Below are 27,060 nucleotides of genomic sequence, written 5' to 3'. Positions count from 1 at the left end.
TGATGCTGATGACATTCCTTGATTTAGAAAAAGCTTAAGATAGTGTACCCAGAGCAAAAATATGGAAAGTAATGCAACAGAAAGGATTTGGAAAACAAATGATAGAATATGTGCAAGCAATGTATAAAAATTGTTTCAGAAGTGTCCAGATACCTGTGGGAAGGACAGTGATTTTTAATAAAACTGGAATACGACAAGATCATTCCAGGACTAAGACCACCTGGACGCCCTAGAAAAAGAGAAGACATAGAGAAGAGAACAGAAACGTGGGATGCCCTAGAGAGAAAAGAAGCATACCAGGACCATAATAAATGGCTAAATGGAGGCACATCGTTCTTAAACTTCATACCCAGCTCGCTGGAAGGAATTCACGATGATGATAATAATAAAGGTGTATGGCCTCCGGAGAGACCTGGTGCAGGTCTTCTGATTTGACACACGTAGGCGACTTGCGTTGTGCTGATGAAATGATGATGAAGACGGCACATACACCCAGTCCCTGTGCCAGGTTCATTAACAAATTATGGTTAAAATTCTTGGCCCTGCCGGGAATCAAAACTGGGACCCCTGTGACCAAAGATCAGCACGCTAACCATTTAGCTGGACATCATGACGACAACAAAGTGTGCTGTCACCACTGTTATTCATAATACAGTAGATCCCCTCTAATTTGGCTGCTGGAAAGTCCGGCCGGCACCTCTCCTTGAATGAAGAGGGAAAGATGAGTCACACTGAGGAAAGTGCAGCTTTACAGTCGGCAGCAACTTAGATTGAGCAGCAGACAGAAGCAACAGCAGTTGATGTAATGTTTATAAAGAAATGGCATGAGTTTGCTTCTAATAAAAGGCAACTTACACGAATAACAGAAAAAGATAACCAATTTCTTTTACTTTTTGAATTCTGCAGAGCAAGTTCCTTTTGTTTATGATAGTGTTAGTATACCTTTAGGAATTAAATTCTGAGTTTTTTTTATTCATTTAATTTTCCACCACGACTGTTTCTCTCTCATCGGGAGTGAAACTTCAATAGTGTAGGGAGACATCAACACCTTTCGGGTCAGTACACTTGGTAAAGACACATTATCAATCAATCAATCAATCAATCAATCAATCAATCAATCAATCAATCAATCAATCAATTAATTTTGATCTGCATTTAGGGCAGTCACCCAGGTGGCAGATTCCCTATCTGTTGTTTTCCTAGCCTTTTCTTAAATGATTGTAAAGAAATTGGAAATTTATTGAACATCTCCATTGGTAAGTTATTCCCTAATTCCCCTTCCTATAAACGAATATTTGCCCCAATTTGTCCTCTTGAATTCCAACTTTATCTTCATATTGTGATCTTTCCTTCTTTTAAAGACACTATTCAAACTTATTTGTCTACTGTCATTTCCACGCCATCTAGGAACATACCACTTATAACTTAACATCCAATTAAGGTATTCTATTAGTCCACCTATTCAATACCATCCACTTATAAGTGGTTACAAATACATATAATTACAAACACCTTCGGGACATGTTTCGCCCTTTCTACAGGGCATTTTCAGCCTTAATCAATCTAAAAATGGCAGATGTCTAGTGTATTCAATCTGCTCACTGTACACAGAGGCTCTGTGGCGGATGATACTCTTTTCTTTTTCGTTCACGAGATTGCCGATAAGAGCGTCTACCATCGATCTCCGAACTGTTACCAACTGTTATGACATTGTACAATACTAGTAAATTACATTTTTTTCTTGCCGTGCAGGCAGTATGTGCCGCGGCAATAGTTAAGAGCATCTTGAAGGGAGTGTGGCCCCAAAAGGGAGCCACTGTTCTCATGACAGAGCTTGGCCTGGATTTGCAAAAAAAGGTTACAGCAACATTTTTTCTTGGCGTGCGAGGTAACACCGTGTTTTTATTTTGTGTGGGTTGGTAATGGAAGCAGCGAGTTAGGAATTCTGGGAATGACGTCATGTCAGCGAATGGCTGTGCTCGTACCTGGCCGGCTAGTGGTCAATGGCGCGTGAAATCTTTCATTAGATTATAAAAGTAAATGTGCCTTTTTGGGCGGGCTGGGAGGGTCCCTGGCGTTAGTAATGAACACATCTCTCTTCTACAAGCATTTTAAGGTATAATTCATATATATTTCTTAGCGAAGTTGTGTGTTACAAACTGGCGTGAATACACTAGATTTCTACCCTTAAAATACTAACCTTATGCATTAAAACAAGAAGGTAGCTAATTAGCCTTGTACCGAGCTCGATAGCTGCAGTCGCTTAAGCGCGGCCAGTATCCAGTATTCGGGAGATAGTGGGTTTGAACCCCACTGTCGGCAGCCCAGAAAATGGTTTTCCGTGTTTTCCCATTTTCACACCAGGCAAATGCTGGGGCTATACCTTAATTAAGGTCACGGCCGCTTCCTTCCCATTCCTAACCCTTTCCTGTCCCATCGTCGCCATAAGACTTATCTGAGTCAGTGCAACGTGAAGCAACTTGCCAAAAAAAAAGCCTTGTGACCTTATAGGGTATGTTTAAAATTCTGGTACACCAAGTGTGACATATGGACTACACTAAATAAAAAGTGTGATAAAATGTCATTAAAACACTATCACTTAATCATTCTAAAACCGTGTGTTCCGAGACTAAAACCAGATCCTCTTCTTACACGAAATTTTGAAATCCATATAGATTGTCACTTTGAACTGTCTCATATTTCTCCAAATGCAATGGTAAAAACATATGTCTCTTCTGATTAACTTGCCTGCACCTCCCTTGTAAATTTCTCATGGCCCCCCACCATCCCCTCCAAGACTAAATTGTCATGAGTACATAATAAATAGCCTCCCTGGTAACTGAGGTGGGGTGTGTGTGTGCCATGTTCGTACATTGCATCATCTTAGGCAATTCATTCGTCACAGTTGGCAATGATATCGATCTGTATTGAATTCTAGGAGCGACACCATTCTGCTAAGAATTTCAGCAAATGGCACTGTTGGCTGACGAGGATAGAACGAAAAATGAAACATTCTTTATAATATATTGCTGTAAAAGTATACATATATTTGAGGGGAAATGGGGGGAAACAAATTAGCTCTCCTACAAGTAGGCTAAAACGAGGCAAGACTTATGATTTACCTATAGGACAGTTTAAACCATGAATAACCAGCATAAGCAGAAACGTTTCAGAAAGAAGAAGCAGAAGGTTTTAACCTCGGCACATTTACCAATGACTCAACCAGCACTGTTTTTTTTCTGGGCTGATTCATACAGCAGAGCGCTGGCCTTCTGAGCCCAGGTTAATTGGTTTGATTCTAGCTCAGCTCGGTGGAATCTCAAGGCATTTAAATAAGACAGCCTCGTGTTGGCAGAGTTACTGGCATGTAAAATAACTTGTGAGGGACAAAATTCTGGCACCTCAATGTCACAACTACAAAAAACCATAAATGTAAGTAGTGGAACGTAAACCCAATGCAGTGTCAGAATGACAAGTGACAAATTGACATCTGACCGATTGGCTCATGCAGGGCAAAAAAGGATGAGAGGTCAACAGTAGATGTTAAAGAAAATTCAAAGGTCGATTCTTTCCTTACGACAACAGTAATACTTACAATACTGTACAGGTACAAATAAAATTAACTCTAAAATATGCTTATGTTTGTAGATCACAACAGGGTATCGTTATAAGAGATATGAGGGTTATCAATCCCATGAGCTCTTCTTTTATGCTTATACAAAGTACTCTTATAGGCAAACTTTTTCTCACAGAGATGACATGGAAAGGATTCTACTCCTCCTTCATGCAAACGTTTATGTCTAGCAAGACTGGATTGTTGCGTAAAAGCTTTCCCACATATACATCTGTACGATTTCTCCCCAGTGTGAGTATTTCTGTGCTGAAGCATCGTAGACATCTGCGTAAATGCACGTTCACAAATAGTACATTTGTACCGCTTCTCACCACTGTGTATTCGCTTATGACTTGCAAGAGTGTGTTTATGTACAAACGCCTTACCGCAAACGTCACACATGTAACTACGAACACCTGAATGCACTACTTTGTGGTGTGTCAAAGTATAATTGTCAGCAAAAGCACGCCCACAAATATCACATACATATGGTTTCAAACCGGCATGTCGGCGTTCGTGATTTGCTAGTATCCCACTAGTGAGAAAGGCCTTTCCACAAAGGTGGCAAACGTATGATTTAACTCCTACATGCGTACTCTTATGATATGCCAGATTACCACTCTGGGAATAGCTTTTCCCACAAATATCACATTTATATGGTTTGATTCCCAGATGTAGACGTTTATGAGCTTCCAACGTGTTGTTACTACTAAAACCTTTGTTGCACACGTCACAAATAAACTTCTTTTCTTCAATATGCATTCGAGTCACATGGATTGACAAACGAACAGTTGATGTGAACTCTCTATTGCAATGGTCGCATTTATAAGTATTAGTCTCTTCACGTTCAACATGCGTCAAACAATGTGCCATCAGTCCTAACTTAGTCGTAAAAGTTTCCCCACAAGTTTCACAAGCATGTACGCTTGATTGGTTCTCATTCTGAATAACAGGTTCTGGAGCAGAACTTGATTCTGAAGACACAGTTTGGTTATCAATGGCAGTCTTCGCAGAAGAGAAAACATATTCAGCAGCTTTGGCCTTCACAGATGATGACACATGCGTTTCTTTCGATCTTTGTAATCCTGCCCTTTCCTGAGCATGAATTCGCATATGGGCTTGAAACTCTGAAAAGTCTGCTAGAGTTAAATTGCATTTTTCACACTGGAATGGAATTTTAAAGACACAAAGGCAGAAGTCAGTGACAAGTGTTTTCCCACACCGATTACACTTGTGAGAAACATTCACATCTTCTCTTCCTGAATCACCAGAGGGTCTTGAATCGCCATTCTCAGAGGAGCTACTACTTTCAGTGAACTGTCTATAATCTGAATCGTTAGCTGTATTTTCATCTTCTTCATCTTCCTCCTCTTCCTGATCCTCTTCTTCATCCTCTTCATCTTCAACATCATCGTTCTCTAGGGTCGCTTCCTGCAAACACCAAATAAGAAGATATACTTCCAAATTGAAAAAGAATTTTTTAAAAATTGAATCTGCATGAAATCATAGGTGACTGCAAGTATCCCCTGTTATACTGGTGATATAGCCCTGTCTATAAAGCACAAAAATATTAATGTCATGTAAAATATACTGATTAATGACCTTGCTGGGCTTGGAAGATATTTTCATAAATAGAGGCTCCAGCCTCGCACAACAAAAATCAAAGAAGATACCCTGCTTCCAATTGAACAACATAATGGATGACAGTATGATACATACCGTTTGAGGGATTGGTTCTTAGGTATACTAAATTCCCAAAGTATTCAAGAAACACCTCAAAATTTACAACTGCCAGAATTAGAAGCTGCTGTGGTACTACTTGGGATGCTTCTGCAACAATTCTGAAGTGTTCTGCTTTTGGTCTTCTCTATGGCTGAATATTGTGGTCCAGTCTGGTTGACCAGCCTTCATGGAAAGTGAGTCAACACCCAACTTACCATTTCCATGAGACTAATCACTGGCCTAATCAGACGAACTCCCACCAAATGGCTTTCAGTTCTCAGCAACATCATGCCTCCTTATCTGTGCAGAGAAGCTGCTCTGATTTGAGAATACAAAAAGACCATATGAAACCCAGATCTACCTATTCTTGAAGATATTCCTGACCTCAGTAGAAACCAGCTTAAGTCCAAACATCTGCCAATCAATTATGCCCAGAGATTAACTGTGAGCCGTTCTGTAGCAAATACCCAGTGGAGAAAAGAATAGAAGTTGAACACCAGCCCTCAGCTTTGGTCTTATTTGAAGATAACAACCCTGCACCTAGTTTTAATTTTTTTTTTACTATTTGAATTACGTCGCACCGACACAGATAGGTCGTATGGCGACGATGGAAGAGCAAAGGCCTAGGAATGGGAAGGAAGCGGCCATGGCCTTAATTAAGGTACAGCCCCAGCGTTTGCCTGGTGTGAAAATGGGAAACCACAGAAAATCATCTTCAGGGCTGCTGATAGTGGAGTTCGAACCCACTATCTCCCGATTACTGAATACTGGTCGCACTTAAGCGACTATAGCTATCGAGCTGGGTTAGTTTTAATCTAGCAGGATTCTGACCAATCATGCAATTTAATAATAACACTGAGAAATCAATGGTAAGAGTCTGCCACCGGGGAAGTTGGCCGTGCGGTTAGGGGCGCGCGGCTGCGAGCTTGCATCCGGGAGATAGTGGGTTCAAACCCCACTGTCGGCAGCCCTGAAGATGGTTTCCGTGGTTTCCCTGTACCTTAATTAAGGCCACGCCCTCTTCCTTCCCACTCCTAGTCCTTTCCTATCCCATCGTTGCCATAAGGTTTGCCATCCCTGATATAGAGTATTCAAAATAATTTAAGAAGAGATGTTTCTAAAGTAATTTCAAAGATTTTATTTAGATTGACAATTCATGTGTTTTTAATTTATAACTTATTGATAATATATTGTTAGTATGTAACTGAATCAAGTCTGCAGATTATTTGGTGAACTTTTGGTCACTGATAAAGAGAATGAATGTGGTTCTCGAAACATGTACGAAGATTAATTACTAGGGATTAAACAGTTTTTAATAGTATTAACAAGGCAGACACATTTTTGTTTAGAATATGTTATACACTGCACCAACACAGTGCAGCAAATAAGTGCAGCCGACCTTGACTAGCCATGTTCTGTGAGAAATAAAACAAGATCACATCAATTCACGAGCCAAGGTCAACTGCACGTATGAATTTTTTTATATGTAAACAAGCAGTCACAATATGTTATGGAGAGCTTAATCACTACCTGGTTCGAAAGTTGTTACCATTTTAGGAGGTATTTCAACAGACAAGGAGTAAAGGAGCTGCAATCTAAATTTTAAGTTTTACATTTTTGGTGCAAACATAGTTTTTGGAGACATTATAAATTATAGAGCATTCAGAAGAGCCTCTGTGGTTCAAGTGGCAGTGTGCCAGGCCTCTCACCGCCGAGTACAGTGGTTGAAATCCCGGTCACTCCTTGTGGGACGTGTGCTGGACAAAGCAGAGGGTACTCCGGTTTTCCCCTGTCATCTTTCATTCTAGCAAAACTCTCCAAAATAGTTCCATTTCATATGTCATTCATTAATCATTGCTCCAGAGGAGTGTGACAGACTTTGGCAGCCAGCACAATTCCTATCCTCGCCACTAGACTTGTTCCATTCCCGACCAGGTCAAATGACAGCCTGAGGATTTTCATTTTTATATAGAGTATTCAGAATAATTTAAGAAAAAAAGGTTTTTTTAAATGTAATTTCAAAGATTTTATTTAGATTGACAATTCATGTGTTTTTAATTTATAACTTATTTCATAGTATATTGTTAGTATGTATTTGATTCAAGTCTGCAGATTATTTGGTGAAGTTTTGATCGCTGATGAGGAGAATGAATGTCGTTCTCGAAACATGTATGGCAGATTAATTAATAAGGATTAAATTGTTTTTTATAGTATTGACAAGGCGAACATATTAGCAGTGATTTCTCAATGTTGGTATTAGATAACAGTCAATACAGACCAAAACAATCCGTAATGGTAAAATAATAAATTCCCAATCATGGAACCTGTGCTGAATCTTGTTATAAGTAGGGCAAAATTCAAATCTCCTCAGTGTGATAATGGCACTCCCATAGTCAGCATACTGTGTAGATCAAAGAGACTTTCTGATTTTCAGCTGGCAACACATGCAGCCCTGGAATGGATCAGCACATTAGATCTTGAGGCTAAGCCCTCTTCACCACATGACTATGTAAATAGTTGTACATAATACTGTCATGTGATAAATAATTAAAATATTTACATCCAGCAGTTATGAATGAAGGGAATGAAATATAAAAACGTAAGATTTTGTGGAGCACAGAGTTCGTTAACACAAGAATAAAGGTACAGGTCTCAATATCCTAACTGATCCCTTCCATGCTGTGAGGGCAATGGTGAGGATGACCTCTGTAGCATAAGTCAATAAAGACATCACCGTGCCTCTGACTCCAACCATGTTCAGATTAACTCTTCATGTGAGACTGTGGGTAACCTTCTCTCTTACAAAGACATAGGTCTACACCTACATATACAGCAAGTTAACTAGAAAATTATTTAAGTTGCAGTTCTAGTGAGTACTTCAATCTTTTCGTACTTTATGTTGAGAATTAGCCTTTAAATATGAATTCATTAAATGCCTGGAGATTTTTTGTGAATGTGAGCTTTATTTTTGGGCATATTACCTTAATGATAAGCTTGTAAGTAGATCTGATTACTATTTGATATACTTGAAAAGCAAAGGCGTTAAAACGAAGGTGTAAAAATTAAAGATTCTCAAAACAGTGCAAAGCTGATACTGCCGGGGTCGAAAGGAGAAGGGGGCCAATAATACCTGCATATATTTCGTCACAGTCTTTCCTTATGCTGGTCTGCATCGTCCTAACCATTTTCTTTCCTAAACACAGCAAAAAGATAATCCGATTTCCTGAGAACAACAATTCTGAACACTGCACGTTCACTTACACAAATAATACTTCCAATCTCTCGCCACAACATTATAACCATAACAGCCTTCCACTCAATCTTTTTTTTAAAATATTATTTTATGGATTAATGACATACAACAGGTGTACACTGCTCCGATAACCTCAAATATGTCAAATACTTCACTTTAGTTGAGAGGGGCTCCATCATAACTTTCTGTAGCTGGACGCAAATAGCATTATGATGCTTATGTCACTACAAAATAAATATATAAATACCACTTGCACTGACCATTAGAATGTGTTTCACGAATCTCCTGTCATAACAACGGGACCGAAGCCATCTTTTATAAACAAGCTTGTTTACTATTTCTTCTCTTCCTTTCGATATGAAACGCAAGTAATTACTTCACTTACAACATTTCTATAATATATGGAGGTTTATTTAAACCTGTTGACTACTATAGGACACAATTCAAATCAAACATCGCCGTTCTTTATTATCGCTAAGAATTAGTCTTTCTTCTCTTTGGCATAAAAAACATAAATTGCCGCCCACAGAGAGACGTGCAAGATATGTTTGTACATGAGATCAGATACTGTGCGGTGACGTACGGGTAAAACACATCTTTCTTTCCCTCTTGGAATTGGCTAGCTAATTTCAGTAATGAACGGTATTTTGCTGAAGTGCACATAAATCCTTTCAAGTAGACGGACGTAAACTTCTGTTGCGTTTGTTTATTATATTTGTAGGACTTCCCATTAACCTTGAGTTCTCCAAGATGAATATGGAGAAAATTTTGGAATTCCATGGTCCTCGAACCCAAGTCTCCCCAATTCTGTCATACCTTTCTGTTTATGCCCGCTGACCTCTCCGTTTAGATGCTCCTCTTTGGGACATACCCAATGTCCTGAAAAGGCGTGATGATCGTGCGGAGTTGGACAATTTCCAGCACAAATTATTCGAAAAATGCACAACTACTCTTAAAATCTGATCGAAATAAATAAATCGAATCAGCGCTTGATAAAAGCCGCAGAAGTACCGTATTCTTGAATCCCGTCCTTCACCAGTCAAACTTTCTTCCCATCATGAGAATAGGCTAGGCCTGTTATTTTCATATGATTAACCTTACCATAAAGAAATTATAAAGTTTTTTTAAAATTTAGCAAAGATAATCTCTCGCGCCATTCAGCGGAATGATGTAAGTTCGGAATTGAAGAGGGTGGGTGAGTTGTCTGTACTGAAGATTTACCGGTACGCTGAAAGATTATATTCTTAAGTATCTTCAGTCTGTGTATTATAATAATACAAATACCTGAATAGAATACATACTGCTGTAGCCTGTTTTATTTTTTTGTATTTTAACTCTAGAACTCGCTTCTGGTATTGGTACTGGTACATAACAAGATAGGGCTCAGCCTTGTCATTCCCATCCATTTACCCAAATCCAATTCCCTGAATAAAACACTCAAATCAAAACATCCAAAGAAATTTTTACTTATCAGAAATCCTGAAGGATATAAAGCTTAAAGAATACAAAGCCCAGAACTAATTATCAATTCCGTTGTCACATATCCACACATTTCGAACATGGGTTCTCAAAATGTTTCTTCAGACAGCAGAGGAACAATACATTTATGTACTGTAGTTTTGTCCAATGGGCAAAAGTACTATAAGGCTGCCAGAAGGTACGCAACAAGAAAATGTTGCACTAGGACTACTACAAGTGGACATGGGGAAGACCTTCAAATTTTTAAAAGGAGTTAAGGGGTCACCGCATACCCATAATCTAAATCAGAGGCTATGGACGCTGAATTAGTGAGAACCTGGCTGAAGATTATCGCAACTGATCACCCTGATCTTATTGCAAACTTGCTAAAGAATGGTTCCGTCGTGCGTGCTTGCCCTGTTAACAGGATGCGTGAGTATGAAGAAAACTTGGAGGATGAACAAAAAGCAAGACCAACTAGCAGCTCTCACTGAGTGTTTAGTTGAAGGACTCATTTTAATCTGGCCAACTGAAAATTGTCAGCACATTCGTATGACTATTTGTTACTGTATAATAACGCTTTACGTACATAATCTTTGTATTCTGTATTTTTTATAAAACTTTCAGTTTGTCATTCTGTGGAAAGGTAAGATAATAGAGGAAACTGGATTTATGGAAATGTCCATTCGGGTGTAGAACTTGGGACATTTGCCTGGGAATCCATCCTTGTTTTTGTACATCTTTCATGTCATAAATTGCCTTGTTACTGACAATGGCACAGTGCATTATTCATAACTTCCGCTGAAAGATATGGCAAGTTAGGTATTAATCTTTCAGTCATTCAAACAACTCATCTACCTGCGAAGTACCACTTGCAGTGTCAAATATGTAAATATGGAGGCCTCCTAGAAGAAAACCTCTCTGTGATCCAACATACACTATAATGAAACTCTTGGATGCAGAACCTTTAGCTATTCCTCTTCTCTTGCCAGCATCAATTACTCTTCTAAAGACTTCTTGCTCACTGCTCACTTTGTTTGAATTCCTTACAATACCACCTCGCTCCATTTTCATACAGCAACTAAGACACATGGCACTGAGGCAATGTGATGGTGGGTAATGATGTTTCTTTTTCTGCTTTACGCTGCACTGACACAGATAGGTCTTATGGCGATGATGGGATGGAAAGGAAGCGACCATGGCCTTAATTACAGTACAGCCCTAGCATTTGCTTGGTGTGAAAATGGGAAACCATCTTCAGGGCTGCCGACAGTGGGGTTCGAACCCACTATCTCCCGGATGCAAGCTCACAGCTGCGCGCTCCTAACCGCACGGCCAACTCACCCAGTGACTATGTTTCTAAACGCGACTCCTCACGATACCTGTCTCCGGTCTATTCAACCATACGCATCTCATGGCACATATATAATGCGGAAAGTGCACTGTTATAATTCATTGTTGAGTAGAGCAAGAAGGAGCATTGTCTAGATGTGTGTTAAATGAAATTAAATATCATTTTAAAAGTATTGTCCATTAACAGAACTTGAATTTTTATTTTCAATTTCATCAGCAAAAGGCAATCTCATTATTATAATTAATATGTTAAAAAGTGTTTGTGTTTAAATAGTATTGTAACAATAAATAGCATATTAAGTAAGCGTTTGGTATTTTATTGATTTCCGGTCGAAACGACCGTTCGCAACTCCTGATGTTATACTCGGCACGCGACCCCTCACGGGTTAAAAAGTAATTTGGAGGTATTATTAATTGTTTTAAAGGATACGTGTATTTTGTGAACGTTCATTACCTGGAAAATGCTTTCATCGTTAAATGTGAAGAGAACCTTTTTTTTAAAATCCTTTCAAATATAATGCCTTCTTATCATACTTCTTGCATCTCTTTTCAAGCTCCAGGATATTCGAGTGCAAGCTGTGAACAACGCCCTCCAAAATCAGTAGCTTTCTTCTGATATCGCCTTGGTCTTGAAACAAACTTGTTGGGAGCTGTGAAGAAATTAATGTAGGAGTGGGATTGATGAAGAGGGTGTTTCACTGTAAATACTATGTTCATAAATGTGACGCATGCATACTATGAACAACATAGGTGAAAGATTACAGGCTTGTCTAACCTGTGTCTCTACTTTCATCAGTAAAATATTGCCCCACTGAGGGACCCGAAATCCAGATACCACGATGAATTCAAGACATCCATACATTTTAATTATAGACTGTCATGCCTTTCAGTGTTCAGTCTGCAAACCTCTGTGAATTTACTAACCACTGCCACAATCCTCTCCATGTAACTAGTTCTGTGGCCTCGTTTAGTTCTAAAACTCATATGTTTAAATCATTAGAAACCGAGTCTAACCATCGTTGTCTTTGTCTCCCTCTACTTCTCTTACCCTTCATAACACAGTCCATTATTTTCATAGGTAACCTATCCTCCTCCATTCCACTCAGATGACCCCCACCACTGAAGCCAATTTCCGCGTACAGCTTCATCCATAGAGTTCATTCCTAACTTATCCTTTATCTCATCATTCCGAGTACCCTCCTGCCATTGTTCCCATCTGTTTGTATCAGCAATCGTTCTCGCTACTTCTAACTTATGAATAAGATATCCTGAGTCCACCCAGCTTTCACTCCCATAAAGCAAAGTTGATCTGAAAACAGGTCAATGTAAAGCTAGTTTTGTCTGCAAGCTGACTTCCTTCTTACAGAATAATGTTGATTGCAACCTTGAGCTCACTGCATTAGCTTTATTGCACCTTCATTCAATCTCGCTTACTATACTACCATCCTGGGAGAACACACCTGCTAAATACTTAAAATTATCTTCCTGTTCCAACTTTGTATCCCCAATACGACATTCAATTCTCTTGGATTTCTTGTCTACTGACATCAATTTAGTCTTGGGAAGGCTAATTTTCATACCATCCTATTCACTGAACTATTTTCTAAAACCAAACCCCATGGCGTAACAGCCCGGAAGGACCATGGCCTACCAAGCGACCACTGCTCAGCCCGAAGGCCTACAGTTTACGAGGTGTCGTGTGGTCAGCACGATGGATCCTCTTGGCCGTTATTCTTGGCTTTCTAGACTGGGGCTGCTGTCTCACCATCAGATAGGCTGAGTGAACCTCGAACCAGCCCTCAGATGCAGGTAAAAATCCCTGACCTGGCTGGGAATCGAACCCGGGGCCTCCGGGTAAGAGGGAGGCACGCTACCCGTACACCACGGGGCCGGCCACCTATTTTTTTGTTCCAAGATATTAGACTGCAGGCTTTCGGCACAATTCAAGAGATACTGTAATTTTTTTTTTTTTTCTTCACTCTTTTGTCAGCTGTTTGGTCTCAAGTGACATGGTTTCTAAATATAACGGTTTGACAATCCACTAAATGCTAAAGTTATCGTGTGTGTAGAAGAAACTAGATGTAGTTTTGTGATCTTGCAGGAAAATTCTGTGTCTGGAAGACACAAATAAGCACAATTTTGCAACAGAAAAGTAACATGAAAATCTGCAGTTAGATTCAACAACCTCTCTCCTGCGAGAGGACACCTCCCTGAAGCCAAAAAATTGTTATGGCCCTTTCAGTGTCCATAAATGAGAGGCATATAAGGTTAAGAGAGGGACATATATCTCAGATTTCCTAAAAATGGACAATGGTTAGACTAGATTATATTTTCTTTTTACAATTTGTTTTACATCGCACCAACATAGATAGGTCTTTTGGCAACGATAGGAGAGGCTTAGGAATGGAAAGGAAGCAGCCGTGGCCTTAATTAAGGTACAGCCCCAGCATTAGCCTGGCGTGAAAATGGGGAAACCATGAGAAACCATCTTCAGGGTTGCTGACAGTGGAGCTCGAACCCACTATATCCTGGATGCAAGCTCACAGCTGACGCGCCCCTAACCACACGGCAAACTCGCCTGGTGATTTTTAATGATTTAGTGATGTTATGTAGGACTAAATGAGGCCACAGAGCTAGTTAGAAATAAAGGGCTGTGAAAGCATTTAGTTAAATCACAGAGGCTTGCAGACTGAAGGCATAACAGTCTAGGGGTATGCCTGAGAATTTTAGTGGGGTATGTGAGCAACATTCAAGTGAAAATTTGAAGAAAAATTAAAATATGGAAAGAAAAATGAAGAAAGCTAAATCTATTTACTTTTAAAAATCCTCTTATCAGTGACCATGCCATCAAATTTATGATCCGTTTTTCAATAACGTATTAATGCAATGTTTCACCAGGAATACCACACATCAGAAAACTGAGTCACGCCATGCAGGCACACACATCCATAGAAATTCCACAATTCAGATTAAATATTCTAAGTTGTTACTGTAATACTGAGGCTAATATCCTGTGTTTTGTGAAACTCTCAAACAGGGAATGCTATGTTTTGAACATGTAATATCTGGAAAGTTCAGACTCCAGAGATTAACAAAATATCTTGACTAGTGTCACTGAACTCTCGAAGAAATTGTTATTTGTACACTGAGGGAAGATTAAACGTACTTCAAGGTACTGCAGTATCAGAGTGGGATAAATAATAATATAATACTTACACATTTTTTTTCTTCTCAAGTCCAATGTGGTTCTCACAATTTTGCACATTTGTATTGAATGTCTGTAGCATTTACTGAAGTCGAATAGCAAACAGTGACCAATGCAACTGTGGCTAAAATCTTGTTGAATGGCAAAGTTGAAAAAGAATGGTTTCCGAACATATTAGGATAACTTTAACCTATTCACAATGGACAACGCACCATTTTTGGCTTAATCAATGTCCTTACAATTCCTGGCATATAGAGGATGAAGCAGATTAGCTCTTGTCTAAATGTGTATTTTATGAATAGAGAAATGCTACAGTAACCCTGTGCACAAAAGTGATAAACAGAAAGCCAAGAATTACAGGCCAGTCATCTTGACATGTGTAGCATGTAAGCTGTGGGAAAGCATTCTTTCTGATTATATAGCCATGTTTGCAAAATTAGTACGGTAAATTATTTGAAAGAAGGCAGTTTGGATTAAGTTAAAGTTATTTCAATGAGGCTCAAACTGAAGGATTCCAGCAAGATATAGCAGATATTTTAGTTTCATAAGGTAAAATGGACTGAATCACTATTGATCTAGATAAGGGCAATTGGACTATGTAAATTATATGGTTCTTTTTACAATTTGTTTTATGTCGCACCGACACAGATAGGTTTTATGGTGACAACGGGATAGGAAAAGCCTAGGAATGGGAAGGAAGCGACTGTGGCCTGAATTAAGGTACAGCCCCAGCATTTGCCTGGTGTGAAAATAGGAAACCATGGAAAACCATCTTCAGGGCTGCCGACAGTGGGGCTCAAACCCACCATCTCCTGGATGCAAGCTCACAGCTGTGCACCCCTCAACGCACGGTCAACTCGCCCGGTAATGATATGAGTAAAGAAATGGAATCAGAGATGAGGTTTTTTGCGGATGATGTTATAATGGATAGAGTAATAAATAAGTTACAGGTGTGAGCAACTTCAAGAAAAGACCTCAACAATGTTGTGAGATGGACAGTAGACAATGGTATTACGGTAAATGCTGGGTGAAAAGTCAGGTTGTGAGTTTCATCAAGAGAAAAAATTCCTTTCAGTTTTAATTAACGTGCTGATGTGGTGGTAAGTACCTAGGTGTTAATACAAGAAAATATCTTCATTGGGATAATCACTTAAACGGGATTACAGTTTACAGAACTCTTCATATGGTTATGAGGGTATTTAGGGATGAAAAGGAGGGGGGTAAGACCATAATTAAGTGTATGGTTCTGGTTTATAGGACCCTCATCAGGATTACATGATTCGAGAACCGGAAAAGATCAAAGGAGAGCAACATTATTTTTTTCTGGGCAATTTCTGATAGAAGAGTAGTATAATGAAATTGTTGCCAACTTTAGACTGGGAAGACTTGGGAGTACAAAGATGAGCTGCTCGACTAAGAGGTGTGTTTCGAGCCTTCAATGGAGAGATAATGTAGGATAACGTTAGTAGATGAATAAGGCTAAGTGGTATTCTTAAAAGTAGGAAAGATCACAATATGAAGACAAAGCTGGAATTCAAGTGGACAAATTGGGGGAAATATTTCTTGTTGAGCTGAGTGGCTCAGATGGTTGAGGTGCTGGCCTTCTGACCCCAACTTCGCAGGTTCAAACCTGGTCCAGTCCAGTGGTATTTGAAGGTGCTCAAATATGTCGACCTCGTGTCTGTAGAATTTCTGGCACATAAAAGAACTCCTGCGGGACTAAATTCTGGCACCTCAGCATCTTCAAAAACTGCAAAAGTGTTGGTGAGATGTAAAGCCATACTATTTTAAAATATTTGTTTATAGGAAGCAAAGTTAGGGATGGGAATAATTTACAAAAAGAGATGTTCAATAAATTTTCTGGGCAATTGCCCTAAATGCAGATCAATGGTAACTGACTGATGTTTGTGATAGACAAAGAAAGTGCATTTAGTGGAGTGACAACAGAAAAAGTTGAAACTTGACTAGGAGGATTGCAAAGGAGAGGTTAGGAATCCAACATGGAACGGCTGACACAATGGCATAATATGCTTCACAAGGCTGCCAAGTTAGGTGTAGCTAGTGACAAGATCTTTGGTCTGGTCCTGGTTAGTGACAAGACCATACAACTGGATAGGTTAGACCATATGAAGCCCCATCTTGCGGCGAAGATAGGAATTGTGCCGGCTGCCGAATCCTGTCACACTCCTCTTGAGCAAATTAATGATTGACGGATGAAATGAAAATAATGACAGTGGACTGTGTTGCTGAAATGAAAGATGACAGGGAAACCGGAGTACCCGGAAAAAAAACCTGTCCCGCCTCCACTTTGTCCAGCACAAATCTCACATTGAGTGACCGGGACTGAACCATGGAACTCAGCGGTGAGAGACCGGCGCGCTGCCGCCTGAACCACCACGGAGGCTACAAATATTTCAGTCAGTGTGTGTTCTAAACTAAAATGTAAACACTGTAAAGCTGTTCATTTAAATGAAAAATCTTCATTATTGTCAGCATAATTGTGTCGTGCGCGAGCGGTGTCTGGATTAGTGTGGAATTGCATGCGATCCCTTGATTCCGCAGGATGTAACAAACCCGTCTGGCTTTCCACAGCAACCGAGTGATTATGAATGAGCAGTAGAACACTAGAAGTTGAAACTACAGTACTCTGTTACATCTTCTTTGTGATAACACTAAAATAGTTAATATTTGCACTTAATGTTTACCTGTCTAATATTATTATTAATGGCCTGAGGGGAAAAAGTTGAAATTTTATCATGTTTATTTTTTACAAAGTATTCCCAGCCCAGCTACTCATTCCTGCCATCCAGTTAATGAAAATTTCTGGGGAGAACACTGAACACGCAATTTCAAAGATAAAATCATTCTTGCTTATCTATGAACTCCCTCATTCAACCATTGGGTACTGGTATAACAAAATAACAAACATAGTCTCAGCAACAATTACACATCAAAGACATTTTCTCATTTATTTGTCATGAGAAAAATAAAAAAAGGTAGAATTCTGCACTCCACAGACTATATCTGTCATAATGAAAGTTGGCGTTTGGCATTTCTTAGAGGGAGGTCCGTTTACTGCCTGCCGGGGCGGGATAAAGGGAGTGACGGTATGGTTGCCATGGAAACGAGGGCAACTGCGGTTGCCATGGAGATAAAACTTCTGGGCAACTCATCTTGCTCGGAGTTGCCAAACCTCTCATTTTACTTGTGAGTTAGATATTGTCACAAGCAGTTCAGTGTGAGTGGCATTCTATTTCTGTTTTGTGGCCGATAGTAAGTTTCCGATTGTATTTTAAAAACTATTTACGTACGTACAATCATTGTATTTTAATTTATATTTTGAGTACGATGAAACGCGCCAGGTACTCTACCGCTGGGTGGTGTGGAAAAGAGTACACATGATTTATGACTTCCCGTCCTCCCCGCGCACTCTTTTCCAATTTAACTCAGTTTTTCTTATTTGTTTTACGTCCTGTACTTATGCCAATAAGGTGTGCAGACAAAGTATAGGACAAAGGGCATGTTGAAGGATTTGTCAGGCTATAGGTACCACCCCTGTTAAAGAATAATAATGTTACTGATTTTACATTCTGTAGCACTTTCAAATACCACCGGACTGAGCCAGTATCGAATCTGCTAAGTTGGGATCAGAAGGCCAGCGCTCTACTGTCTGAGCTAATCAGCCCGGTCCCTGTTAAAAATAACGCAACATGAGACCAAGTCAGTCACAGTCACAGCAAAATTTGTCCCATTTGCGATCACTCCCATTACAATGGAAAACAAGAATGTGAACAAAGACCAGTTCATGTCACAGTGGTCTGAATGAAAGAAGGAACAAGTGAGCCGGAAGCGAGGGGTGGAAAGGAATGCTGGAATGTGGCAACATCGTGAAATGGCACGTGCAATGCTCCTCCCTCCAACCTTACCTGTCAAACGCCAACTTTAGTTAAGTCTAGTATAGCTAATAGGTATTCCACTGCAGTATGACTGTCATCTGATCCTAGTAGCTTAATTACTTCCTACCACTTCCTACCGACCTGCATGCATACCCAAAAAATGGAATATCTATGGCAGCATATGAAACTTGAAAGCTATTCCATTCCAACATTTGGGAGGAAAAAGCAACACTTAAGCGGTTAAGGCAATCTTCCCATATATCTCTTCAGAGTACACAATTTCTTCTGGACAGAAGATGAACTATACTCTCTAATGCATTAAGGTACAGCACATTTTAGATGAAAGTTCTATATTCGTGTGTATTAATGTTGGATAGTAACAAAACCCATTGATCTAACATATCAAGAGTGCATAGTGTAGAGCCTTACAAAGCACAGTGGGAGCCCATTTCGTGTCAGACCAATGGCCAAAAGTTTTGGAGTTTTTACTGCTAGACACTGGTAAGGAAATTATCTGTCTTGAATTCTGGGAGTGATGCCATATTCCATTTAGCCTATTTCACCTGATGGCAGTGGTAGAAGCTGAGGGAGGTGTGGGTTACAAAAGTAAACATATTTCTAGGGGTGGGCTGGTAGGTACTTGGCATTTGTAGCGAACACATCATTCTCTTATAAGTTATATGAAATGAGATTTGCATCATTATTTACCTTTGGTTATATCATTTATGCTGCAGAGTGCTTAATGGAGTTTTACACAAAATAAAAGTTACATGAAATGCAATTTCTGCCATTAATTCACTGTCAATAAAGTCTGGTATGTGATATTAGGCTACTATATACAATTGGGAAAAGTCTTCATCATTCATTTAAACACTTCACGCAGCACTTTCACTTCTTCTTTATTCTATTTCACCTATAAAAATTTGTTTATCACTTGAACCTGACATGATGATTGTTTCCTTTGGGTGGAAATCTACATCATTAACACTCCCATTGTGACCAGGTAGCTTATACAATATTCTGCGAGAAGTTGTGTCCCAGATATACACAAAGCGGTCTGCAGATCCAGCCGACACCTTTGAACCATCCGGTGCCCAGGCACATCGCAACAAGTTTTTCTCAAAATTATGTTGATGTCCAGTCAATATTTTCACACACCTTTCCTGTGGTGCAAAAGGCCGCACATCCCAAATTCGGACAGTGTTATCCATACTGTTGGAGAGCACATACGAACCATCTGGTGATAAAGATAGACCGGTGACAGTATCAGTATGACCCTTCAAACGATATAAAATAGCATTCTTACGTAAATCCCAAACTTTGATATCATTGTCAATGCCTCCTGATAGAATCTGCTCAGCTGTATCACTAAAAGTAACAGCAGTCACTTGATATGTATTATTTACTGTTGTTACCTGTCCTTTCTTTCGAGGATCCCAAAGCTTAATTGAACAATCATCAGAACCACTACAAACCAGCTGTGGCCCACGTCTGGCTGGGTGACAAGAATTAACAAAAGTAGAATGACCTTTGAGTTTTTTAGTACGAACACCAGTTTCAATATCCCAAAGACCTACTGTAAAGTCTGTACTTGCTGTAAATAATGTGTTTCCATCAGTAGAAAAATGCAGTTCCATTATTGCCCCTGTATGACCTGTCATCATTGATACGTTCTCACATTCACCGTACACTTTCCACACAAGAATTTGACGATCAAATCCAGATGATGCCAAATACTGACCTTCTGGATGAAACTCGCAAGTGAAAACCTCTCCTTGATGCCCTTCAAGCAACATAATTGGAGCCAACAAACTCGAAGTTCTAGGAATATCACTAGGAACCATACTAGTCCCCTTACTTTGAACAATCTCATTGCGAGGACGTTTTCCTACAGCAACTACGGCTAAATCTTCAGCTTTCCTTTTTATTTCCATTTTGCAACCGGTAAATAAAATGTTAACTTAACCTCAAAAATTCAGCGACACCATACACAGTCAAACACACGCAGATTTGTAAACAGCAAAGAGCTAATTTGATACGTCGCTCTAACTAGCGCAGCGAGTGATCCAGTTGGCCGTGGTTACATTCATGTTGGAAATAAGCAGAGTAAACAAACTTCAGAAATGAAGCAAAGAATTAATTCTTGCCTAAAATTACGTCCTCGAAATGTATTTAATTTAATAACAGGGAGTTGTGCACAATGTGCAGATGTAGGACATATGTTTACATTTCACTTACACAGGAATTTGTCGGAGATGCTATACAGCAAATGTTTTAGTATACTAAAGTATTTGTAGTATTTGCTGAAAAAATACTAAAGTATATGTACGATGTATTTGATGTTAGTCTTCGCTTGCAAGTTTTTGCACGGTATCTACTATTGCATGTCTCGCTGTGCTGAGGAAAGGAGAAAATACAAGTACCGGTAGTTACCCAAAGAAGCGAATATGGACCTTGTTTTACGGAAGAAAACATGAGGCTCAATACATACAATACAGGTATCAACGAAAATATGACGTTTTCTTGACATGGTATCGTAGGCAACGTTGACGGTTGACTCAATACTTAGTAGGTATTGTAGTTCCTGAAGTAGGCTCTGGAATATGTCTTATGATGGTAGGCACAACTCGTATCTCAGATTTTTCAATGACCTGGAGGTTATAAAAATACAAAAACATCACCGATATTCGTTCTGCACTCTTACTATATGGGCTAGTTGACTTCCTTATTTCTTATCTTCGATTTAGAACAATAAACACGGTATCCTTACAGCATTAATAATGCTATTTTCGAAAGTGGGGCCGTGGATTTAGCGTCTAGGTCAGTAAAACAACAGAATGTCATTCAATACGAAGAGAATGTGATATGGGAATAATAGCCCGTCTGCTAATGTTGGTACTTTGCACTCTTTAAAAGCACAATAATATGATAGATATCTCTGTTTTCTTACGAGAAGCGATGACTGGTGTTGACTAATATGGTGGACTTATTAATTATAACAACTCTAATAATATGGCCTCTTCTGTAAATCTAGTGCTCTTTTCGAAAGACTGGAGGTTCAACTGACACCTTTGCCGCAAAAGCAAATTAAATTCATCCAGTCACGAAGGGCTTGTTGTTATGGAAACAGTGACAAGTTGTCTAAGGAACGTTGCATCGTCAAGCTGCGAATGCGTCTATCATAGCTTGTCATTCACTTTATATCTCGTGTTAATCGCACGTCATGCTTCATTCTTTGTTAGTTTAATTCTTTCTCGATTTATGAAACGGCATTTACCGCTTTGTCATCTGTGCTGGATAATATTATATAATACCGGCAATATATAATATAATATTTAATCTCGATAGGTGCTAGGTTACAGGTGCCCTCTGTAATAGCAAAATCCCGTTACATTTCAAAACTAAGATCTAGTAAAATATAATCTGTCCAGAAGCGCTGCTGTTGGCCTGTGAGTGTCGTGGCGGGTCATGTTAATACTGTAATGAACTTAATGAAGATAACCGGAATACTTTTCGAGTAGCCCCAGTACCTGAGAAACTGAAATAAATTCGACTTCGGTGGTTTGGCTACGTAGCTATGAAATGATCCGTATTCGAACGTGAAGAGCGCACTTGCGCTTAGCCTAGACAGACGAGGAACTCAAAGACTACCGCACCGTAGGTCTCTTTCAGACGGCGCGGACTTGACCCGCTTCCGCGCTTAGCTGCGGGTCTGCCTAAAACTACTCACCGATTGTTCAAACAGAAACTTTCAGATGACGCGGCGACGGGGAGTAACCACGCGCGGGAGAAATGTTTGAGCGGAGGGTCCGCGGACCCACGCCCGCGTTTAATTCTTACTGGACATTAGTATTTATGAATGTCATCACACAATTTATCAATTTATTCCTGTGCTTTTATTCGTGTGATTTACTGCGGTTGTCATGGAGCCGATAGGCATCGAGAACTTAAGTTTAGTGGCGGAAAGACGTGGTGTGAGACCAATTTTTGGAAGAATACAAATCCAGGACAAACACAACAGAGGCATGGCGACGGATTTGCCGCAAAATATCTAGTGATTTCGAGAATATATCTGACATGGAAAAAAATACATTTGGTAAATAGTGATCAATAATTGTACACCCTTTTCATTATTTACAAACTACTTACAATAGTGACAGCGAGGTGTTCAGCAGGTTGTATGGAATCCCTCATTTCGATGTTTTCCGGAAGGAGAAGATTGTGTAACTTATGCAGAAGTTCATCACAGGAGGATATTAACATTCGTAAGTAGTTAAAAAACGTGTCATCGTCCATTCTCAAGTCATGAAACAGTGTGGCAGATGCTCCCACCTGACTTCTCTGTCCTATCAGCGGGTGCACCCACATTTTTCGGCTTCGTTTCCTTTTTCTTAAGTGTAGAAGGTAGAGTAACCGAAGACGATGATGGTCCATATTTACTACCTACACTGAAAAGTGTGTTGAAGTGGGTGTGTTGAAAAGCGCGGGGAGTTTCGCACGGCTCTAACTTACACGCTGTGTGTGAAAGAGTCAGCCGAAGCGGATGCACCCGCGCATTATTTATTCACGCGCCAGTCTGAAACAAACCGTACTTAGCAAGTGGTCAAGTGGTGGATAAACTGCCTGCAGAGGATATGCGAGTCCGTCCAGTCGATGCAGCTGATCGCGTCAAATGAAGGTTAGATATATAGCTCCCACCTCCTGACGGGAAATAACGCCAAGATGAAGGCAGTTTTGCTTGTTGACTGTAAAATAGGCTTATAATAAGTAACTTGTGTAGTTAATAATAATAATAATAATAATAATAATAATAATAATAATAATAATAATGTTATTGGCTTTACGTCCCACTCAATACTGTTGCGGTTTTCAGAGACGCCGAGGTACTGGAATTTTGTCCCGCAGAAGTTATTTTACGTGCTAGTAAATCTATCGACACGAGACTGACATATTTGAGTGCCTGCAAACACCACCGGACTGAGCGAGGATGGAACCTGCCAAGTTGCAGTCAGAAGGCCCAGCACCTCAACTGTCTCAACCACTCAGCCCGATTTTAATAAACACAAAGTTCGTAATTGCTGTAAAAAAAATAGTAAGATATTAATGAAGATTTAAAACGAACACCGTATTAGTTAATTTATTTCCCATACCGGTAATTGTAAATTATAGGTCACTATTTGTACAATAACACAATTGTGTATTGTTCATTGCCACCAAAGTAGCAGCCTCAGTTACAAAGGAATAATTTTATCAGTTATTTTTACAAACTCGTAATCTTAGAGACAAGTGTATGTAAGAAATCAATATTTGTATGCAACACCTCCGATCTCATAATTTCTGTTACCGATATCAGTGTTCTTAATACTGTGATTTTTGTCTTTTGCCATTCTCCAAGTTTCTTTGTCCTCGATGAGACCTTCAGGAGCCAGATCTTGAGACATATTAGCACATTTTATAGATATCTCTACGAGTCTCTCAATGATACCGATCACTCCCAACACTGACAGGCCAAGGAGGAATCCCAGGGATCCACCAAGGTCGGCTACGAAGTTGGACCAGTTGTAGGTGTAGTGCTCCTCGACAATGGACACCATCTTATTGGTGAAATAGATGAACACTGTACTGTAAGTCAGGTTCGTTTGTAAATGGCGATTCACAATGGATGCAGTGAAGTGCACCGTGTGGCAGGGTTGAATACAGTTGCAACATGGATTCTCACAGGTGGAGCTGCAAATAAGAAAATCAGGACTTCATAAGCGTTCAAATATTTGATTGTCAGATTTTTTACCGAAAACAGGACAAGGCCATGTCGCAATTCCCTACGGCATTCTTTAAAGTAAATGTTACCCTTTCATATACAATTTCTTATTTAAAAAAAGAACATATTCTCAAAAATAATTTTAAATACAAGTAATGAAGCATTATTAATGCTATATACAGGATGTTAGGTGTATACCTGCAGATATTTCTTCTAGCAATAGAGAACGACGTGACGATGAATTGAATGAATGTGAATGAATAGCTTCCCTTTGAAAACAGGCGAGTCACGCGCCATGTGTGCCAAACTGGTTTCTGTTTATGTTTACGTACAACAGCTGAAAGCTACCTATGCAATGCACGAGATGTTACGTAACATACTTGTCAAACTGGTTTTATGTTTAAGAGCAACAGAGCTACGATAACAGCTGAAGGTGGCTACTACAGTAGCGTATGCCTTGTTACGTTACATTCTCGCCAGACTGGTTTCGTAGTTGTCAGTATTCAGTTTCCGTCTTAGGGGCTTCAGACAACCCTGGTCATCGGTTTCGGACCCTGGAGATGTACCGAATTCTCAGCGTTAATACTGGTTCATTTGCTGTTATGTCCTTGAAGGGATTGGGATATGTGTGGTCATCAGCCCCGTGGTCTAGTGAGTATGGAAATGACCTGAAAACCTGAATCGGTGTGGGACCTGTACGAGCGTGTGATATAATTATTGGTTGGGATAGGCGCGCCGGGACGTGAAATACAGTAGATCCCCGTTGTGCATTGCGTAAAGGTAGAAGAAAGATGGCAAGTCCTTACGCCAACGAAAGCAGTCATGGGATGCCAAAATGAGTAGCATCGGAATTGAATTATCGAAACACATCGAACGTTTAGTTTCAAAGGAATATTGGACATGTTATACAACTAAATAAATTAAACGTACCTACATTTCGTGCCTCCTTCCGGGCTGAGTTGCTCAGACGGTTGAGCTGCAGGCCTTTTGACTCCAACTTCACAGGTTCGAACCTGGCCCAGTCCGGTGGTATTTGAAGGTGCTCAAATACTGTAGGTCAGCCTCGTGTCGGCAGATTTTCTGGTACATAAAAAGAACTCGTGCGGGACTAAATTCGGGCACCTCAGCGTCTCAGAAAACCGTAGAAGTAGTTAGTGGGACGTAAAGCACTTAACGTTATTATTATTATTATTATTATTATTATTATTATTATTATTATTATTATTATTAGGTCATTAAAAGCTGAAATACGTGGAAGAAAATAGTAAAATATGCGTGGTTTAAGAGGAAACAAGATGAAATGTATGTCACGTGAGTTAGCATCGGTCGCAGTAGTTACCTACAGATTACTATGCGTAAAACGAGAACCAGGTCAAGCTCGTGGGAATGAGTCAGCTGTAATCTCGTATTGTGTATAAACATCAAACATACACATCAACAAATATAAGAAACATAAACAAGGTTACGCGTTAGAGAGATGTAGCTATTAACCTGAACGCCAGGCAGACGGTCGCTTTCATGAGTACAGATGAGTTATCAAATTATACACAATCCACAGATGTCGAACATATCTAAGAAGATTCCGCCACAACTATATTACATTTTACTATGATGGTGCTAATAACAAATCGCAGCAGCTATTGGCTTTACGTCGCACCTACACAGATAGGCCTTATGGCGACGATGCGACTGGAAAGGGCTATGACAGGGAAGGAAGCGGCCGTGGCCTTAATTAAGGTACAGCACCAGCATTTGCCTGATGTGAGAATGGGAAACCACGGAAAACCATCTTCTGGGCTGTCGAGAGTGGGGTTCGAACCCACTATCTCCCGAATAATGGATACTGGCCACACTGAAATGAAATGTCGTATGGCTTTTAGTGCCGGGAGTGTCCGAGGACAAGTTCGGCTCGCCAGATGCAGGTCTTTTGATTTGACTCCCGTAGGCGACCTGCGCGTCGTGATTAGGATGAAATGATGATGAAGATGGCACATACACCCAGTTCCCGTGCCAGGAAATTTAACCAATTAAGGTTAAATTTCCGACCCTCCCGGGAATCGAACACGGTACCCCTGTGACCAAAGGCCAGCACGCTAACCATTTAGCCATGGAGCCGGACTTCAGCGACTGCAGCTTTCGAGCTCGGTAAATCGCAGCAGATTACGCTACTGCGTGTTGAAATGATGTCGGTAGAATACAGTATACCTGTTAAGACACAAGGCTGCAGTAGAAGGAGAGGAAGAAGAAGGTAACGAGAGCCACATAGTCAAGCAGCACACAGCTGAACAAAGTGCACATTAGTGACACAGACATAAGAGTGGCGTGATCGCGGGAACTACAGTCGCATTCGTAAAACTCTGTTGTAGAAAAATAATGAACTAACATACAGTACGGGCTCCGTAATTCCAGGTGGACGGTAACAAGACTATCTCGAATAGAAAAGTACGGATTTACGAACGTACACGAAAACGCCTGTGAACAACATAATGTACCTATGTTAAACATTACAGTACAACAGTTTAGAAAACAAAAACATACAGATTGCATTAAAAGAAATGTTAAACTTTCTTTTGTAAATTAACAAAACACTCTAGGCAATCTTCTTAAGTTAAATGGTAACTTATAGTTCCTATTTCAGTAATGATGAATATAAAACGACTATTTTATTGAATATTTATACGTGACGACGACGATGATGATGATGATGATGATGACGATGATGATGATGATGATGATGATGATGATTGCTGTCTTAATGTCATCGGCCCTTAAAAACGCAAAGTGTCCTCTGTTTTAACTCGT

General features: G+C 39.8%; 3 protein-coding genes across 6 annotated transcripts in view; all 3 read right to left on the bottom strand.

The window, feature by feature from the left end:
* Positions 1 to 3,358: 3,358 nt before the first annotated feature.
* Positions 3,359 to 9,254, bottom strand: LOC136881922 (zinc finger protein 93). 4 transcript variants are annotated; one of them, XM_067154370.2, is made up of 2 exons: positions 8,849 to 9,254; positions 3,359 to 5,044 (listed from the first exon to the last, which is right to left on the bottom strand). In XM_067154370.2, exons 1-2 carry the CDS (start codon positions 8,849 to 8,851, stop codon positions 3,650 to 3,652), a joined length of 1,398 nt encoding a protein of 465 aa, XP_067010471.2. In that variant the 5' UTR covers positions 8,852 to 9,254; the 3' UTR covers positions 3,359 to 3,649. The 4 variants fall into 4 exon arrangements, 3 of the variants coding, with proteins under 3 accessions (XP_067010471.2, XP_067010469.2, XP_067010470.2); XM_067154368.2 differs by lacking the exon at positions 8,849 to 9,254 and adding an exon at positions 8,597 to 8,689; XM_067154369.2 differs by lacking the exon at positions 8,849 to 9,254 and adding an exon at positions 8,466 to 8,477.
* A 9,546-nt stretch (positions 9,255 to 18,800) lies between these two features.
* LOC136881786 (U5 small nuclear ribonucleoprotein 40 kDa protein) lies at positions 18,801 to 20,515 on the bottom strand. The gene has a single exon (XM_068229379.1). The coding sequence runs from the start codon at positions 20,432 to 20,434 to the stop codon at positions 19,400 to 19,402; it is 1,035 nt and encodes a 344-aa protein (XP_068085480.1). The 5' UTR covers positions 20,435 to 20,515; the 3' UTR covers positions 18,801 to 19,399.
* Positions 20,516 to 23,636: 3,121 nt separating this feature from the next.
* The window catches only part of ppk17 (pickpocket 17), an 81,716-nt gene continuing 78,292 nt past the window's right edge, over positions 23,637 to 27,060 (bottom strand). The window contains exon 7 of the mRNA XM_068229464.1: positions 23,637 to 24,227. Coding sequence (XP_068085565.1) covers positions 23,801 to 24,227 — 427 coding nt within the window. The 3' untranslated portion in view covers positions 23,637 to 23,800. The remainder of the gene's footprint in view (positions 24,228 to 27,060) is intronic.

The sequence above is a fragment of the Anabrus simplex genome, chromosome 10, assembly GCF_040414725.1.
Source record: "Anabrus simplex isolate iqAnaSimp1 chromosome 10, ASM4041472v1, whole genome shotgun sequence".
Classification (NCBI taxonomy): Eukaryota; Metazoa; Arthropoda; class Insecta; order Orthoptera; family Tettigoniidae; genus Anabrus; species Anabrus simplex.
This window is presented reverse-complemented; position numbering and strand designations above follow the sequence as displayed.

What these genes read in the sequence shown, in the direction of transcription:
- LOC136881922 (XM_067154368.2), bottom strand. Translation starts at nt 8,638, where the DNA reads ATGGTTATAATGTTGTGGCGAGAGATTGGAAGTATTATTTGT. An exon ending in AGATTGGAAGTATTATTTGT is followed by an intron (nt 5,045 to 8,596) that starts GTAAGTGAACGT and finishes TGGTGTTTGCAG; the next exon opens with GAAGCGACCCTAGAGAACGA.
- LOC136881786 (XM_068229379.1), bottom strand. Translation starts at nt 20,434, where the DNA reads ATGGAAATAAAAAGGAAAGCTGAAGATTTAGCCGTAGTTGCTGTAGGA.